Source organism: Ipomoea nil, unplaced genomic scaffold, assembly GCF_001879475.1.
Source record: "Ipomoea nil cultivar Tokyo-kokei standard unplaced genomic scaffold, Asagao_1.1 scaffold1768, whole genome shotgun sequence".
Classification (NCBI taxonomy): Eukaryota; Viridiplantae; Streptophyta; class Magnoliopsida; order Solanales; family Convolvulaceae; genus Ipomoea; species Ipomoea nil.
In genome coordinates this window covers 735692-754625 of record NW_017618196.1, presented here as the reverse complement: position 1 = coordinate 754625, position 18934 = coordinate 735692, and the positions used below count along the sequence as shown (strand labels likewise).

Sequence of the window (18934 nt, the reverse complement as noted above, 5' to 3'; positions counted from 1 at the left end):
ACAAACCCTTTTAATTGTAATTACTATTCCAAAAAATTTCCCATACATGTAGCATATGATAACCATTCAAAAACCAGCAGTTCAACTCACAAAGCATCTGATCCTTTCTTCCTCTGACAACTCAATCTACAATCTACATCCATATCTATTCCAATTTATATTAAAAAAAAAAACACAAAAAGACAACAATAGCAATATAGGTCATTCCGGAACTTTAAGAGATCCAATCTTCGTTAAATATCAGAAATACCACAAAATCAGCAAATAAAATCAACAGAACCACACCCATTAGCTAAATAAAAAGCAACAAGAATTATCAATGGGTAAGTCATACCTCAATTTTGGTATGGCATCTTTTGCTCAGCCAAGTCTTTTGCAGCTCATCCTATTAGTAAATACATAAAAAAGAATTAAACTTCTGCTACAAAAGGGTAAAAGACCAGGAACCACACTCAATATATACCTTCAAGACAATGTTCTTGCAGATAACTTAAGATACTTTCTAACGAAACATATCCTAGATTCCTAGTCACTGTATATATTGGTAAAACTGTTAATTTTAGATAATGTCAAATGACAGAGTGTAACATAACTGCTTCTTAATCTTGGTTAAGAAAGTTAATAGAGAGAGCATGTGAAGCACTACATATATACTTCTACCATTTACTGGTAAGAATATACCAAAAAAAAAAAAAAAAAAAGATGCATGTTAGACAATATGATCACCAGTTCAAAAAAATCTTTTGCAAATCCAAATACATTTTCTGGTGTTTTATTACATAGCATATTTCAATTCAAGAAATTCCATCAGGTTTCCAACTCCCTTAATGACTTAATGTGCCAGAAGTTGGGGCAACGACTCAAAAATGTTGTAGTTTCAATGAATTAAGTATGCCAAAAATACTAGAAAGGAATGCTGCTACACAATTGTCTAGTGAATAATACGTCTAAACAATTCGTGCCATCATCCAAATCATATCAAGTCATCAACTAATTTGATCTAAGAGCATGTACAGAACTGTGGCACAAGTTTAAAGATGGCTTCACTGAGTTATATAATTTCATAATCCCCAGCATAGTCAAAACTACTCTGTATAAACTAATAGCTCTCTATATCTAAAAGGCCACTTAAAGTAGTGGTGCAATGACTTTCTGATAATGGTTAGTTGATGACATAAATAATCAGATCGTGTACCTAAATGGATTTCACAAAGAAAAATAGAAAGTCATTAGGAACTAAGTCCACTCACCATCTCCCTAACTTTAAAAATGATACTACATAATCTAAATCTTGAAAAATGCAGCCAAGCCTTGGAGTACCTGAATTAGTGATATTCCCAACACTTTATTGACAAACAAAGTAGAGTCCCAACAAAGATGGCCCACTCCACCCCACCCTTATGGCATAGAAAAGCTCCCCCTGCACAGATCTCTACGTTTTAACCAAGGGGAGCCCTTTACTTCTAGCCATAAGCAATGGTCTACAACTCTCTCTTTTTTTCTTTTTTTTTTCTTTTTTTTTTTTTTTCATCTCACCCCTAACTCTCCATTTTTGTTAATGTTCTTTGTTTTCTTTCTTTTCAGCAGACCACCTTCAATATCAACACCAAATTTACCCCCCAAAATCATCTCACCCAAGTGGTTGCAGCCAAAGACACTCCCTCCTCAGAGGAGTCAAAGGTTATTCAACATGCAAGCATACAGACATGCTCCAAAAAGCCCCCCTACCTCTACAACCACCCAGTTAAATGATTCAGCTCATAGAGCTGCATTCAGTCCATTATCTAGCCAACATATTAGTTACACCAGTTAAGCATAAGGCCACCTACACACCAAGTAAAAATAGCAAATCAAAAGGCTTCATCTCTGCAACACACAGGCTGCAAATCTGCCTTACCAACATGATGGATTTAATTACCCGTGGTAGACCCGAATCACTAAATCCAATAAATGTTAAATAGGAAAATGCAAAGAATGTATATGTCGCGGGGACAACTTTCGTATTGATAGTCTTTTATAGGAAAATTACAAGGAGAGTGTAGTAACAAGACAAGATGTAGATGTCCTAACAAAGACAAGGAGATGTCTTTTTATACTAAGCAATAATCCTCCCAACTGACCCATGAGAATAGGGTGGGCGGTTGGATCCCGGTTGACCGAGTCACGCGGGCACGCCCGAGGCCTAGGACAGCCTACCCACGTGGCGGTCCCCACGGGCTACTCCGTCTGGCCAAGGTCGACCTCATTCGGGGTCGACCCCAACCGAGGCTGACGCCGAGGCCGACGCCGAGGTCGACCCCAACTGAGGCCGACGCCAAGGCCGACCCCAACCGAGGCCGACGCCGAGGCCAACCCCAACCGAGGTCGACCCCGAGGCCAACCCCAACCGAGGTCGACCCCAACCGAGGCCGACGCCGAGGTCGACCCCAACCGAGGCCGACGCCGAGGCCGACCCCAACCAAGGCCGACGCCGAGGTCGACCCAACCGAGGCCGACGCCGAGGCCAACCCCAACCGAGGCCAACGTCGAGGTCGACCCCAACTGAGGCCGACGTTGGGGTCTACCTCGACCCTAACTAGGGACGCCCAAGTTCCCTCTTATCGCACTGCGACCGCCTCGGGTCGGTTTGCCCCGAGTCTCTTCTCCTAATATATCCATCATGAGTCCCCCACTCTCCGAGTTGCTAGTCCTCGTCAACGAAGGAGAGTAGCCCGAGTCGAAGGTCAGCCCCAACCGAGGCCGACGGCAAGGTCGACCCCAACTGGGGTCGCCGAAGTTCCCTCATATCGCACCGCGACCACCGTGGGGCCCTTGGCCCCTTGCACCATGCCTTCCAGGGTCGGTTTGCCCCGAGCCCGTTCCTAATATATCCATCACAACAACTTCCTCTCTGTGAGACACAGCCCACAGATCAGCTCCAGAACTACTACAAATTGCAGCCTCATAGCTGCCATCTTGCAACAATCATCAGCTACTTCTTCCCAGCTGCAAGCCACAACATCTGTCTCAAGAAGAGGAAATGTAATGTGCTATATTAATGAATAATTTTACTTTTAAGGAATGGGATTTGGCTGAAAATTTTCAAGGTGTACTAGAGTATCAAACAAGGTAAATGCTCATTGCCCCATGAACTCTATGAGCATTGTCATTTTATTGACATAGTCAACTTTTCTATAGTGTTTTACTGTTCTGGAACTCACACCACATTCCTGTGGACAAGAAAGGAGAGATATTCCAAGTGTTTAATGCTTAGACTAATTTGTTCCTAAAATGTGGATTACAAGAGTAGCGTGGTTATGATTGAACTGAATAAGATTGATAATTTGGTTATAAAATTGTGCAGCCATTGCCTGTTTAATATGTTTGTTGGCATTCATTTTCTAATACAACCAGTTCACTAATTCAGGTACTCCAAGTTTCAAAGTGTTGGAATATCACCTTGGATTCCATCTTTCTGAAAGCATAGAGACCTGATTACCTCAAAAAATGGGATTAGATGGAGATCCAGCCAAGCCTTCCAACCTCATCCGTGAACTTGTGCATCCCTCCCCATCAAGTATGTTCAAATCTGAGGGAAAAAAAACCCTAGTATGAACGAAAAAAAAAAACCCTAGTATGAACGAAAAAAAAAACGATCGACCTGTTGTTAAAGTCCTCGTTGCTGGTGTCGAAGTCGAAGCCGAAACTCACTGTCGCTGCTCTCGCCTCACAAATAGTCGTCACCGGTGAGAACATTTTTTTTAAAAAAAGGTTAAATAAAACTATAGATCTGAAAAAGAAGAAGAAGCTTGAGAGAAGGAGGAAAGACAGATCGGAGAAGACAAGGGCATGGCGGTGGAGCGTGGCTAGGGCACCGACGGCCGGTGGAGAAGACAAATCTGAGAGAGTCGGCGGCTGTGACGGTTCGCGGTGGATCTGAGAGAGTGAGAAGGGAGAGTGTGGCGACGTTTTCTTTGTAAGCTTGGGTCCGTAGACTTTAATTGGATTTTCGCAGGTTGTTTTATTTCTCAAGAGCTTTTTTTTCATGGCGCTAAATGATAAAAGTTTCCCGCCACAATATTTTTATTTTTTCTAACGTTTTATGCTAAAATTAATTTTTAAAACAAAACATTTAGGGACGTTTATTAAAAACGTCATTGATTCTATATCTTTACTGACAAAAAAAATTATATTTCGTCAGCAAATATTACAAAAATAAATTATTGTCTCTACCAAAATATATAGTGACGTTATTCAATATAATGCCACAAATTGTAATATTTAGCGACGTTTTCTAGAGCGTCGTTAAAATTTTCGTCGGGAAATGAAAGATTTCTTGTAGTGACTTGACCTTTAATACCGTCACCAAAGGTAACTTCACCTTTGCTTGCATTTACGTTACTTAGAAATTTGGCATTTCCTGTCATGTGACGGGAACACCCGCTGTCAAAGTATCATTTCTCTTCTCTTCATGCACTTTTAGAGTGAAAAGAGACAAATGAAATATAGTCAGTCTTTTTAACCCAAATCTGTTTTGTAAAGGGTTGGATGTTCTTGTGCCTAAACTTCTCGATTCTTTGATCCTTGTAGAAGTAGTAGCATTCGGGTCTGGTATGGCCACGCAACCTGCAATAATGACATACAGGGTTATAGAGTTTGTACTGTTGCTTGTTTGACCTTATTATACCACTGTTATGTTTCGTTTAGCTGGATTCAGGAATGTCTCCTAGATCAGGTCCAGACGCTTTGACGAATACCGTTTTATCCTTTGAGTTGCTTCCGGTGAAACCCAAACCGAATTTTGCAGAAGTTTTTCTTCGGAATCAAGGATTTTGTCAAGTGTTGAAGTGGTGTCCATCATTTGGATTTGTCGTTTGTAGGTGCTTAGCTCCTGCTTCAAGGTCTGTACTTCCTATTTCAGTCTCTCTTCTCGGTCAACCGCTTCTTTAAGAAGTACATCCCTATATGCTATTTGAGTTTGGTACACTTTACTAGCATTTGTTATAATCCCTATCTCACTAGTTAATCTACGATTTGCTTTTCGTAGGGCTTCCCATTTGGGGTACAACTTATTAAACTCAACTTCAAAAGATAAAGCATTTAATTCTAAATCTTCCGCTGAGACATATTCACCACCCTCTGAGTCAGCTCATTCATCAGGTTCTGAACAACCAGCAACACGTGTAGTAAATGCAACAAAATTATCGGAGGTTTCTTCTATATCAGATCCAGTTGTTTCAGCATCAGGTTCGTCGTCACTCCAGGTAATGGCGGACATAGATTTTTTGCGTCTGAGATAGGTGGGACACTCCGCTTGTACATGTCCAAAACCTTCGCACTCATAGCATTTGATTCCTTTATTATTAGATTTTCTTTGGACTGCCCTGGACGTGAGACAGACTGCTTGAAGCTTGACGAGCCTGCCCTAGGGCCAGTTTTGGATGATGTTGCTCCTCTTTGTGGATTTCTGTTGCGCGAATTTTTTGAAACCTGTTTCAAAATTTTGGAGAACTGTTTAGTAAAAAATACAACAGTATCATCACCCGGTTCGTCTAAATCAGATACAACATTATTTTCTTCAGCGGCAAAGGCTATATTTTTTTTTTGTTTTTTCGTGTGATCAGTTAAAATTTTCATTTCATAGGTTCTAAGATTTCCCATTAACTGAGTAACAGTTTTGTTCTCCCAGCCGTCGTGTTCTTGAATAGCCGTGACTTTCATTCTGAACCTCGGTGGTAAGGACCTCATAATTTTTTTAACAAGTTTTGCTTGTGGGACAGGTTCACCGAGGACCATTGCACGATTCGCCAGTTCCTGTACGCGTGTGTGAAAGTTCGTGATGGTCTCATCCTCATTCATCCGAAGCTCTTCAAAGTCGAACTGGACCAGTTGCAGTTTTGATTGTTTCACTGACGTAGTTCCTTCGTAAGTTGACTCAAGAGCCTCCCACGCACCTTTAGCTGAATCAATACCTGCAACTATAGAAAACTGACTTTGATGCATAAGGGAGTAAATCGTATCTAAGGCCTTATCGTTATATCCAACATTAGTTATTTCACTTTGGAACCATTCGGTTTCAGGTTTAGTTACTCGCGTTCCATCATCACTGGTACTGGCTTTAGTCGGATGAATCCAACCTGTCACTACGGACTGCCATACCGCATCACCCTGAGCTTTTAGATGTGTACATGTGCGAGCTTTCCAATAAGCGTAGTTGTCGCCGATTAGCTGGGGAAGAACCTTAACACGATCCATTCTGTAACACTCAACAACCCGTGAGATTGAACAAATTAACAGAATAAATAAAAACAATAAAAGCCACTGAAAGCTTGAGTTCAAGAGGCACGAAATCGCCAGATTGACAGACTAATAATTTAAGTTTGAAGGCTCTGATACCAATTGAAATTGCACCGTGAATCTTGAATACAAGATGAACCTTAGAATTCTACTGATTTTATGTTATGCAACAATCGCGTTCATTAATTAGATTTGTTAATCAAATGTAAATAACGAAAATTGAAAGCATAAAATAAAACAATAACACAAGAGAATTGTTACGCAGTTCGGAGCGCTTCTCCTACGTCTGCGGGGCAACCCACGTCTGCCCAATCCACTATAGATGTTCACCAAGGAGTATTACAAAGGTAAGTACAAATGGCTCTCAGCCTTTACCACTACAACCCTTCCTAACACCTATTCAGGACTGAACCGTGCATGCCATAACAATCTTCAAGCGAAGCTTCAGTTGTACCAGGTACTGTCTGTGCAGTCCAGAATTAAACTACAATAATATAATCAAAGAGATAATATAAGAGCTTGTAAAATATTCTTTCACTTAGGATAGCAGTTCTCAATTCGTCAGTTTCCAAAAAGGAATAGCTTCCTTTTATAGTAACTTTAAATCCAACAGATTTGATCCATAAAGATAGCATCCATAATCTTCAACAAACCACATCCACACATTCTATTTTGAACTTCCCTCACTGTATGCTCTGACTTTCTCTTCTTAAATTTTCAATAAATGATAGCCACTTAAAATAATCATATAAGATAGGAAATGGTCCAAATAGATTTAAACTAATCTTAAATCTAATTAAATCTAATTAAATTGAAACTAAATAAATTAACCAACCAAGGTTTTAATGTGTATTAAACTTGTACACTTATAATAATAATAATAATAATAATAATAATAATAATAATAATAATAATAATAATAATAATAATAATAATAATAATAATAATAACAATAATAATAATAATTATTATTATTATAAAAAAAAAAAGAAGAAGAAAGAAAGAAAGAAGTAGGGGTGTAAACGAGCCGAGCCTGGGTAGGCTCGAGCTCGAGCTCGTTAATGGAAGCTCAGCTCGAGCTCGACCGAGCTCAAGCTCGGCAATTTTTGAGCTGCTCAAGTTCGGCTCGAACAGCTCGATTGTTCGAGTTCGAGCTTGATCTTGAACTTTTTAATTGTTATTTTTATATATTATAATTATATTATGTTATATTATATATTTTAAATATTATATATTATACAGCTCGCGAGCGGCTCGACGAGCCACGAGGCTAGAATGTCTAGGCTCGGCTCGAGCTCGATTATCACACGAGTTGCTCGAGCTCGATTTTTACTAAGCTCGAGCCGATCGCGAGTGGCTCGGCTCATTTACACCCCTAGAAAGAAGGTGTGTCGTTGCCATTGCAACGACACAAAATTTGGGCCGGAAAATTGGCCGTTGCCAATGGCAATGGCCAATGAAATTAAATTTTGGAGTGGCCCACTAGCCACTCTGAAAAAGCTACAATTTTTTTTTTATTACTGACAAGAGCTTTGGTTTTGCAGGAAGAAAATTCCTTTAAAATCTCCCCATCCCATTTGTCAACTTCTACCACAAGATATTTTACTATTTTAAAATATAGTGAAGATTCCCGTATTGGGGATGTCTTGGGAGTAAGGCTGGGATTATCCCAGCCAAATATCATAGTGGCAAGATGAGTTGGACAATGCCATGTATGCCTTTTTTTTTTTTTTTTTTTTTTAAATAGTGAGTTGGATTACAAGTTTGCTCTGCATACAAACTTGCAACCGTACAAAAAGCTGTCGCAACGTACTTTTTTTTTTTTTAGTTTTTTTTATTTAGTTTATTTAATTTTGTTTCGTTTCTTTTATTTTATTTGTTTTTTGTTTTTTATTTTGCCATATGAATTTTTTTATATTTAATGTGTAATTTTTTTTAATAAAATAATATATTAAATTACTTTGAATTTGTAAGGTTCATTTGAGTTTTAGTTTTACAATTCAAATTGTGGTATAATATGCATCCGGTTATATGCCATACATAATACAAATAATTTCTTACATTATTTTTTAAAATAAATTCATTAAAATTACGTGTCTAAAATTTATGTTGATAAAGATACATTTTTTTTGTAAGATTGATATACATACATTCATTACTATACGTATTTTAATTCATTAATACATACATTTAGATTTTCCATTAATACATACGTAATTAGTTATTTTCACATTTGTTATATTTAATATTTAAATATAAGTTATATATTGATATTGTAATTTTGCATTTCCTCATTTTACGTAAAATATCAGAAATAGTTTGCTGACTTAGAATACTGATTGATTCAGTTAAGCACCTACTTAGTAATGATAGATCATGAAGAGAACATCAGAGAAAAATAAACAAACACACAGAATGAACACTCACAATGTTTACCCAGTTCGATACGGTGTGTATCTACGTCTGGGGGACGATCACATAGGCGTCCAATCCACTAAGTCATAATCCAATGTACAAAGGTAGATATACAATAATCTTACCCAAGTGCCCCACACAAGGTACATACCCAGTCTACACAGGTTTAGTGGATTGTTGAAGATGGAGAGCCATGCATATAGAAGTCCAATGAAATCCCTTCACTTGGAGAGCCAGCTCTGATGCAGTCCACTTCAGTGACGCTCTATAAGGTTGTTTCCACAACAGTGTGATCTTAGTGTCCTTTCGTTTAAGCAGCAGTAACTCTTCTCAAGTTCATCATCTTAATCACCGTGAACATGTTGTATTGAAAAGGTGCATGACCATCAAAGATCTAAACTCATCAAGCTGATATGGAGTGTTTCTTCTTCTTATTTGGCGTAACCCTAGTTCCCTTAAAGAACTGTTACTTATAGATCCTTCAATAAACACTCTCCATAAAATGTCTTTGATTGTAGAAGGTAGGACTATATAAGAGGAATGTAATCTCAGCAGATTAGGTCCATTACCTTCTTTGAAGATACGCTGATCGTCTTTCCATACTGGGCTGATAATACCGCGTAAGACTCTTAAGGAAACAACTTTCCTAAATCAGATCTTCAGTGTCAGTTCTTCTGTCGTTGCTTCTGCTTGATCAGTAAACTGTAGACCCAACCGGACAGACTCTAAACCTATCTTAGTATGCCATAATAATATTGCCAATTATAATATGGGGCTTTTGAACATAAAAACACTAACAAACTCCCCCTTTGGCTATTATTTGGCAAAACAACTCAACTATATAAAAAGAACTAAGATAGGTTATTAAAAGAAGCAACCCAAGTGTCCAAACTGATTACATAGGATAAAAAGAACATAAGATCCAAAGCAGTCTAAAAACAAAAAAAAAAACGACATCAAAACATAACGCCCAGCCAGGGCCAGAAAGTACTCGATCACAAAAACTCCCCCTGAGTTACTACTCCCCCTTTTTGCCAATGGTAGCCAAAGATCAAGCATTTGAGGGAGAGTCACAGTCAGACTTCACGGGATCCTCAGCAGCAGAAGCAGTATCAGACAGGCTCATGCGGAGAAGAACAGTAGCTAGCTCAGTGCGCGCACCCATCAGTTGCTTGGCAATGATACCGTGCACCGTCTCAAGATCAGCAACTCGCGCCTTCAAATGTTCGGAAAGCTTCACATCTTTAGCATGAGGAGACTCATCATTCACAGCATCAGGTTCCGAATTGGATGGGGCAGTCACAGGAACGACATCCTTAATATGATCTCCAGAAAGAAGACGTTTATCAACAGTATATAGCAGCGTCGGACTGATCACTTCGCTGGGCATAGGCTTAAGACCCTAAGAGGTAAGGATGCCAAAAATCAGATTTGGAAACAGTAATCTTACCTTCTGTTCCCGGGGATGAATCAGAGTTAGAACATGATAAAAAATCCATTTGCCCAGATCACACTGCATCTTAGTTCCAATTCTAAATAAGAACCCTGCCAGAAGCTTGCCAACTGTGTTGAAATGAGCTGATGGAAGCCAGTTGTGCAGAGCCAGGCGATGTAGGATGACATATCTAGACGTGAGATGCGAGCTCAGCAAATAGTCCTTATCTCCTGTAGGCCAAGATGTAGTATGTCCACCGGTAAGAGTTTTGGCCACCACGTCCCATTCAGTAACAGCTTCTTCTTGCACTGTAGGCAAGCCATAGTATTTATTTATCACATCTGGCCCAAACTCATACCAGTTCCCTCTGATGAAGATTTGCATCGGTCGTGGCCCTGTGAGACTGTTAATCTCATCACTGAGATTGCAATAGAACTCATATGTGAGCAGCTTGGAGTAAGGGCAAACATCTGTAACAGTTTTCAAAAGACCAACTTCATTCAGCAAGGGCAGGATGTCGCAAACGGAGTTCAGTTGATTCTCATCCACAGTTCTTTGAACAATCAGCTCCCTTCTGACCATAGTGGCCCATTTTGTTTGTGCAACAGGGGATACAAACTGAGGTTTGTAAACAGTGGTATCAATTCCTTCAATAGGTGGAACCTCCGGAGTTACACTTCGACCTCTTGACCTTGTGGTAGGTTTCCCTTTTCTGGCAGAGGGGGCTGGTGCAGAAGTAGCTTGAGCAGCAGTAGTTCCTTGTTGCTTAACAGAGGAACGTAGAGTCTTGAAAACTTGGTGGATAGGTGGGTCTCCTTCTGGCTTAGCAGTCTCACTCGACTTTCTCTTCTTCATAGGCTGATCCACATCAACATTATCAGCACTGGTTTCAACAACAACGTTCGTTGGAACATTCTTCCTTTTTGTCCGTCTTGTTTCTCTGGATGGGGACTGGACTGGAGTCACAGAGTGGCTAGAATCAGAAACATTTGCAGATGAGCTCCCAACAATATTTGATATCTCTCGAATTATGAAATTCGTGGAATCAGGATGAGCAGTTGCCTCAACAGTAGAGCAGCAGTAACTCTTCTCAAGTTCATCATCTTAATCACCGTGAACATGTTGTATTGAAAAGGTGCATGACCATCAAAGATCTAAACTCATCAAGCTGATATGGAGTGTTTCTTCTTCTTATTTGGCGTAACCCTAGTTCCCTTAAAGAACTGTTACTTATAGATCCTTCAATAAACACTCTCCATAAAATGTCTTTGATTGTAGAAGGTAGGACTATATAAGAGGAATGTAATCTCAGCCAGATTAGGTCCATTACCTTCTTTGAAGATACGCTGATCGTCTTTCCATACTGGGCTGATAAATACCGCGTAAGACTCTTAAGGAAACAACTTTCCTAAATCAGATCTTCAGTGTCAGTTCTTCTGTCGTTGCTTCTGCTTGATCAGTAAACTGTAGACCCAACCGGACAGACTCTAAACCTATCTTAGTATGCCATAATAATATTGCCAATTATAATATGGGGCTTTTGAACATAAAAACACTAACAAACTCCCCTTTGGCTATTATTTGGCAAAACAACTCAACTATATAAAAAGAACTAAGATAGGTTATTAAAGAAGCAACCCAAGTGTCCAAACTGATTACATAGGATAAAAAGAACATAAGATCCAAAGCAGTCTAAAAAACAAAAAAAAAAACGACATCAAAACATAACGCCCAGCCAGGGCCAGAAAGTACTCGATCACAAAAACTCCCCCTGAGTTACTACTCCCCCTTTTTGCCAATGGTAGCCAAAGATCAAGCATTTGAGGGAGAGTCACAGTCAGACTTCACGGGATCCTCAGCAGCAGAAGCAGTATCAGACAGGCTCATGCGGAGAAGAACAGTAGCTAGCTCAGTGCGCGCACCCATCAGTTGCTTGGCAATGATACCGTGCACCGTCTCAAGATCAGCAACTCGCGCCTTCAAATGTTCGGAAAGCTTCACATCTTTAGCATGAGGAGACTCATCATTCACAGCATCAGGTTCCGAATTGGATGGGGCAGTCACAGGAACGACATCCTTAATATGATCTCCAGAAAGAAGACGTTTATCAACAGTATATAGCAGCGTCGGACTGATCACTTCGCTGGGCATAGGCTTAAGACCCTAAGAGGTAAGGATGCCAAAATCAGATTTGGAAACAGTAATCTTACCTTCTGTTCCCGGGGATGAATCAGAGTTAGAACATGATAAAAAATCCATTTGCCCAGATCACACTGCATCTTAGTTCCAATTCTAAATAAGAACCCTGCCAGAAGCTTGCCAACTGTGTTGAAATGAGCTGATGGAAGCCAGTTGTGCAGAGCCAGGCGATGTAGGATGACATATCTAGACGTGAGATGCGAGCTCAGCAAATAGTCCTTATCTCCTGTAGGCCAAGATGTAGTATGTCCACCGTAAGAGTTTTGGCCACCACGTCCCATTCAGTAACAAGCTTCTTCTTGCACTGTAGGCAAGCCATAGTATTTATTTATCACATCTGGCCCAAACTCATACCAGTTCCCTCTGATGAAGATTTGCATCGGTCGTGGCCCTGTGAGACTGTTAATCTCATCACTGAGATTGCAATAGAACTCATATGTGAGAGCTTGGAGTAAGGGCAAACATCTGTAACAGTTTTCAAAAGACCAACTTCATTCAGCAAGGGCAGGATGTCGCAAACGGAGTTCAGTTGATTCTCATCCACAGTTCTTTGAACAATCAGCTCCCTTCTGACCATAGTGGCCCATTTTGTTTGTGCAACAGGGGATACAAACTGAGGTTTGTAAACAGTGGTATCAATTCCTTCAATAGGTGGAACCTCCGGAGTTACACTTCGACCTCTTGACCTTGTGGTAGGTTTCCCTTTTCTGGCAGAGGGGGCTGTGTGCAGAAGTAGCTTGAGCAGCAGTAGTTCCTTGTTGCTTAACAGAGGAACGTAGAGTCTTGAAAACTTGGTGGATAGGTGGGTCTCCTTCTGGCTTAGCAGTCTCACTCGACTTTCTCTTCTTCATAGGCTGATCCACATCAACATTATCAGCACTGGTTTCAACAACAACGTTCGTTGGAACATTCTTCCTTTTTGTCCGTCTTGTTTCTCTGGATGGGGACTGGACTGGAGTCACAGAGTGGCTAGAATCAGAAACATTTGCAGATGAGCTCCAACAATATTTGATATCTCTCGAATTATGAAATTCGTGGAATCAGGATGAGCAGTTGCCTCAACAGTAGGGGCATCAGAAGAAGGTGCTTGGGATCCATACACCTCAGCCAGTATCTTATCATCTTCACTGGAGGATTCTGATGGGTGTATCACTCGATAAGGTTGAGGGATCGAAGCATATGGTAACCCAGCAAAATGTCGCACATGTTCCAGGCTTTCTCCTAAAGATGTTGCAGTGTAAACAGGGACTCCACCTGTTTTCTCAGACTTGTGGGGACTTGATAAATCAACAGTTTTAACAGTTGCAGGTAAGGCAGGAGGATCAACAGCAGGACAAGACTCTTTAGAGACATTAATAGTTTCAGACGGAGGCAGAACAATATTCTCAGAAGCATAAACAACCAGACTCAGTGGATTTGGCTTATCAGAGGACTTTGTTTTCTCATTAGACACATGCAACACATCAGATTTTTCACCAGCAAAATTAGTCACAGGCAAAGATAGAGGATCAACATTCACAGGGGACTTCTCGGAACCCAAAGCAGATTGATTTTTCAGGCAAAACAGACACAGACGATGGAATAGAAGAATCAACAGGTCTATCAGGGGAAATTTCAATAGGGTTTTCAGAATCATTTACCCGTTGTCGAAGAATCTCCTATCTGTGTGTTGCTTCTCTCTGAGCAGCTTCAAGATACAGAGCTTGGGAATCCTCTCGTCGTCGAGCTTCTTCAACAGATTCTAGGGCACGCTGAGCAAAAATTGAAGGAATGCACCGGCCCGATTTCCATCCGAGGGTTCTGGAATAAACACTGGAGAGACGTCATCACTGGCTTCGGCGACCAACACAAGAAGTTCAGTTACATCATCTGCCGACCATTCAGCATAAAACTCCGGATAGTTGGTCATAACAGTCACCAGAATCTCGTCGCGAAGCAGAGGATCAAGCTTGAGTTTCTTCTTCATAGCCAACTGTAGAAGCGTCTGAATGTGTTTGAGGGCTGCCGCCGGAAGGTGTACCTTGCTTCCAAGCTTAATGATGATGTTTCTTACGGGGTCCGCCATTTAAGATTAAGTGCGAGGAGAAGAATAAAACACGAGAGCAGATAAGCACGGGAAATTGAGAGATGAGAGCTGAGGTGAGTTCTTTCTTCTTGACCCGGTATCATATAGGCTTAAGGGTGATGAACCCTAATTAATGTGGCAAGTCAAAATATCATGTAGAAGTGATTGATGGACACAACGGTACAGCTCCTTTTTAGGAAGGAAACGGAACCCAAGGGAATTTGAAATTCAAAAAGCATTGAGATCTTTTAAGATATCTTCTGAGAAGAATAAGCTTAGATGATCTTCTTAACATAAAAAGAGATGAGTCTTTAAGGAAATTCAAAGTCATAACACTGACCCGTAATAAACCAACTCCTCTCTGACGGACCAACTGCTTTAGTCAGTCAATTCTGCAAATTCCCAGAGCAGATCTGAGAATTTCAAAACGATTAGCATCCAGTGGCTTAGTCAGAATGTCCGCCAGTTGTTTGTCAGTCTGAATGTATTCCAACTCAATTTCCTTGGATTCAACCAGGTCTCTGATGTAGTGATGCCTGATGTCAATATTCTTCGTTCTGGAATGTTGAACAGGATTCTTGGAGATGTTGATAGCACTGACATTGTCACAAAAGAGTGTCATTGTTCCTTGTGTAAGACCATAATCCAGAAACATCTGTTTCATCCAAACCAACTGAGTACAGCAACACCTGCGGCTATGTATTCTGCCTCTGCAGTGCTTAGTGAGATAGAGTTATGTTTCTTACTTAACCATGATACTAAGTTCTTCCCAACAAAGAAGCATCCTCCAGAAGTACTTTTCCGATCATCAATATTCCCTGCCCAATCAGCATCACAATATGCAACCAGATTCAGTTCACTATCCTTGGAATACCAGAGTCCATACTGTATCGTTCCTTTCACGTATTTCAGAATGCGTTTTGCCGCTATCAGATGTGATTCCTTTGGGTTAGATTGATACCTTGCACAGATTCCAACACTGAACATTATGTCTGGTCGACTGGCTGTTAGATACAACAGACTGCCTATCAAGCTACGATAGACTGTGTTATCCACTGATATACCAGTTTCATCTTTCGATACTTTTGTAGAAGTGGAGATCGGTGTTCTGGATGGTTTACATGATTCCAGATCAAACTTTTTGACAAGATTCTTAGCATACTTTTCTTGTGAAATAAAGTATCCTTCAGAACTTTGCTTGACTTGTAGGCCTAGGAAATATGTCAGTTGACCAACCATGGACATTTCAAACTCTTCCTCCATGACTTTTACCAACTCATCAGTGTATTTCTGCAAGGTTGATCCAAACACAATGTCATCAACATAGATTTGAGCTATGGTTACATGACTTCCAGTCGTTTTGACAAACATAGTTTTGTCAACACTTCCGCGTTTATATCCGTGCTGGAGCAAATACTGTGTCAGGCGTTCATATCAGGCCCGTGGGGCTTGTTTAAGGCCATAGAGAGCTTTTCGAAGCTTATAGACATAAGAAGGACGTTCTGGATCTTCAAAACCTTTAGGTTGAGCCACATAGATATCTTCATGGAGATACCCATTCAGAAACGCTGTCTTGACATCCATATGATATAATGTAAATCCCAAAATGCAAGCGACAACCAGCAAGATTCTGATTGACTCAAGTCTTGCTACAGGAGCAAATGTCTCGTCATAGTCAACCCCTTCAATCTGTGTATAACCTTGAGCCACCAACCGAACTTTGTTTCTGGCTATATTCCCTGCTTCATCAGTTTTATTTTTAAAGATCCACTTCGTTCCTATTACATTGACACCATCAGGTCTTAGTACAAGATTCCAGATATGATTCCGCTCAAACTGATGTAGCTCCTCCTGCATTGCATTGACCCACAGATCATCCTGTAGAGCTTCTTTGACATTTTTGGGTTCTATCTTTGAGGTATAGCAGTAAGACCCAGATATTTCTGTCAGATTATTTCTTATTCTGCTTCTGGTTTTCATTCCATCTGAAAGATCTCCAATAATGTTATCTGATGGATGGTTTTTCTGAGTTCTGGTGGGTTTGTCTTTACCAACATCATTCATGAGATCTATCTCTTGTTCCGAACTTTCTTGATCTTCATCTGACGAATCTTGTGGTTTGAGCTGACTGTTGTTATTACTTGCATCTGAATCACGTAGAGGTGACTCTATCACTGTTGAGTCCACTGGTTCTTCTGGATTGTCATCGACAACCACGTTTACTGACTCCATCACAGACTGAGTCCTCTTGTTGTAGACTCTGTAGGCACGACTGTTCGGAGAGTATCCAAGAAAGAGCATCTTCATCACTTTTGGGTTCGAACTTCCCTCTTTGTTCTCTGTTAGCCAGCACATAGCACTTTGTCCCAAACACATGAAAGTATTTCAGATTTGGCTTCTTTCCCTTCCAGATCTCATATGGAGTTTTCGTCGTTCCTGGTCTAAGGTAGACCCTATTTATAGTATGACACGCTGTGTGTACTACTTCAGCCCAGAAACGTTGTGGCATATGTGAGGCATGTAACATAACTCTAGCCATTTCCTGTAGCGTTCGGTTCTTTCTTTCCACCACTCCATTCTGTTGAGCAGTTCTAGGAGCTGAGAACTCATGTGAGATACCATGCTCGGAGCAGAAGTCTGAATATAGTGAGTTCTCAAATTCCTTTCCATGATCACTCCTCAATCTCTGAACTTTTGTAATAGACTCATCTTTTTCCTTCTGAACTCTTATGCACAGAGTCTTGAAGGCCTTGAAGGGTTCTGTCTTTTCTCTCAGAAAGTAAACCCAGCTGTATCGAGAAAAATCGTCTACACACACAAATATATATTTTTTTCCTCCAATGCTTTCAGTCTGTGTTGGCCCCATGAGATCTATATGGACAAGATCTAGACATTTCTCAGTGGTGATACCTCTTACTGCTTTGTGTGGAGTTCTGATTTGTTTCCCAATAGCACATGCGCCACAAATTTTATCTGGATCAATTCTGATCTTCGGTACACCTTTTACTGCTTCCAGTTTTATCAACTTATCCATATCTCTGAAATTTATGTGACCCAGTCTTCTATGCCAGAGTTTTGATTCATCGGATTTGGATAGGTGACAAGCAGTTTCATTTGTCAAAACATAACAGTTTTCTGAAGACCGAGTTCCTTCCATGACAAGTTGATTTGCTTCGTCACTCACTCTGCAGCAGTTACGATCGAAGCATACATTCCAATTTTGATCACATAACTGACTGATGCTAATAAGATTCGCTTTTAATCCACTGACTAGCAAGACTTCTTCTAATTGAGGTAAACCTGGAACATTTAGGACACCTTTCCCAACGATTTTACCCTTTTGTCCATCTCTAAATGTTACAGCTCCACTGCTAGGTTGAACAGCCATCAGACATTTAATGTTTCCTGTCATATGTCTGGAACAACCACTGTTGAAATACCATCTAGCATCAGTTGTAGATGCAGTTAGAACAATGGTGGGATAACAGATAACTTCTGACTTTCTGACCCAAACCTGTCTAGTGAATGGTGTAATAGTCTTATTCTGATATTTTTCCTTCCTTTGATCTCTGTAGAAAAAATAGCATTCGGGACGAGTATGACCTTTTGTGTGACAGTAGTGACAAATGGGAGTATACTATTTAACTTTGACAATCTTATTTTTGAATCTCGAATAATGAGATTGATAAGTTGATTTGTCCTGGTCAGTGTTAGTACCGTATCTCCTTTCCTTGATTTGTACTGACTGAGATGACTGTCCTAGTTCATACCTGTGATATGCTGTGGTCTTAGACATTCCCTCTTTGATGAACTTTGGTGCGTTGTTCGAAGATTCTCCTTGCTCAAATCCCAGACCCTTTTTATCATTAGGGTTTCTGCCAGAGTCTAGAATTTTATCTAAGGTAGATGTGGTGTCCATCATTTGTATATTTTTCTTCAAGCTCTCCAACTCCTTGATTAATTTACCTTCTCTGGACCGTATCTGAGTGATGAGATCTTCTTTTATGACCAGTTCAGCATTCAGTTTCTTTATAAGATCATCTTTTTTCTTTAGATCGTCATTCAGATTCTTATTTACTTTCACAAGTTGTTCCCAGCTAGCGACAAGTTTTGCAAATTCTGCCTCAAGTTGAATATGTCTCTCTTCAAAATCATCTGTTGATATGTTTGATTCTCCATCTGATTGATCTCCGTCTGATTGAATGTTTGTGGCAGTGAAGAACGCTACAAAGTTTCCTACATTATCATCTGATTGATCATTTGAATTTTCCTCCTCATCATCACTAAGAGTAGCTACAGACATAGCCTTTTTCCTTTTAAGATATGTTGCACATTCAGCCTGTATGTGACCGTATCCTTCACATTCCCTACACTGCACTGACCGATTGAGGGGTTTTCCTGTGTCTGTGGCACTATTTCTGTTTTGTCTCGATCGCCCAGTCTGAGATTGATTGTTCTGTGAGAAGGGTGATGTTTCAACCTTTTGATATGAAGGGTTGTTGCCTTTGTATTGTGTTCTTGTAGACTGACCTTGACCCTTTTTG

The 18934-nt window shown here is 40.3% G+C and overlaps 1 protein-coding gene across 1 annotated transcript; it reads right to left on the bottom strand.

The window, feature by feature from the left end:
* Window positions 1-9742: 9742 nt before the first annotated feature.
* On the bottom strand, window positions 9743-10981 carry LOC109192080. The gene is made up of 2 exons (XM_019342679.1): window positions 10142-10981; window positions 9743-10093 (listed from the first exon to the last, which is right to left on the bottom strand). Exons 1-2 carry the CDS (start codon window positions 10979-10981, stop codon window positions 9743-9745), a joined length of 1191 nt encoding a protein of 396 aa, XP_019198224.1.
* Between the last annotated feature and the right edge of the window lie 7953 nt (window positions 10982-18934).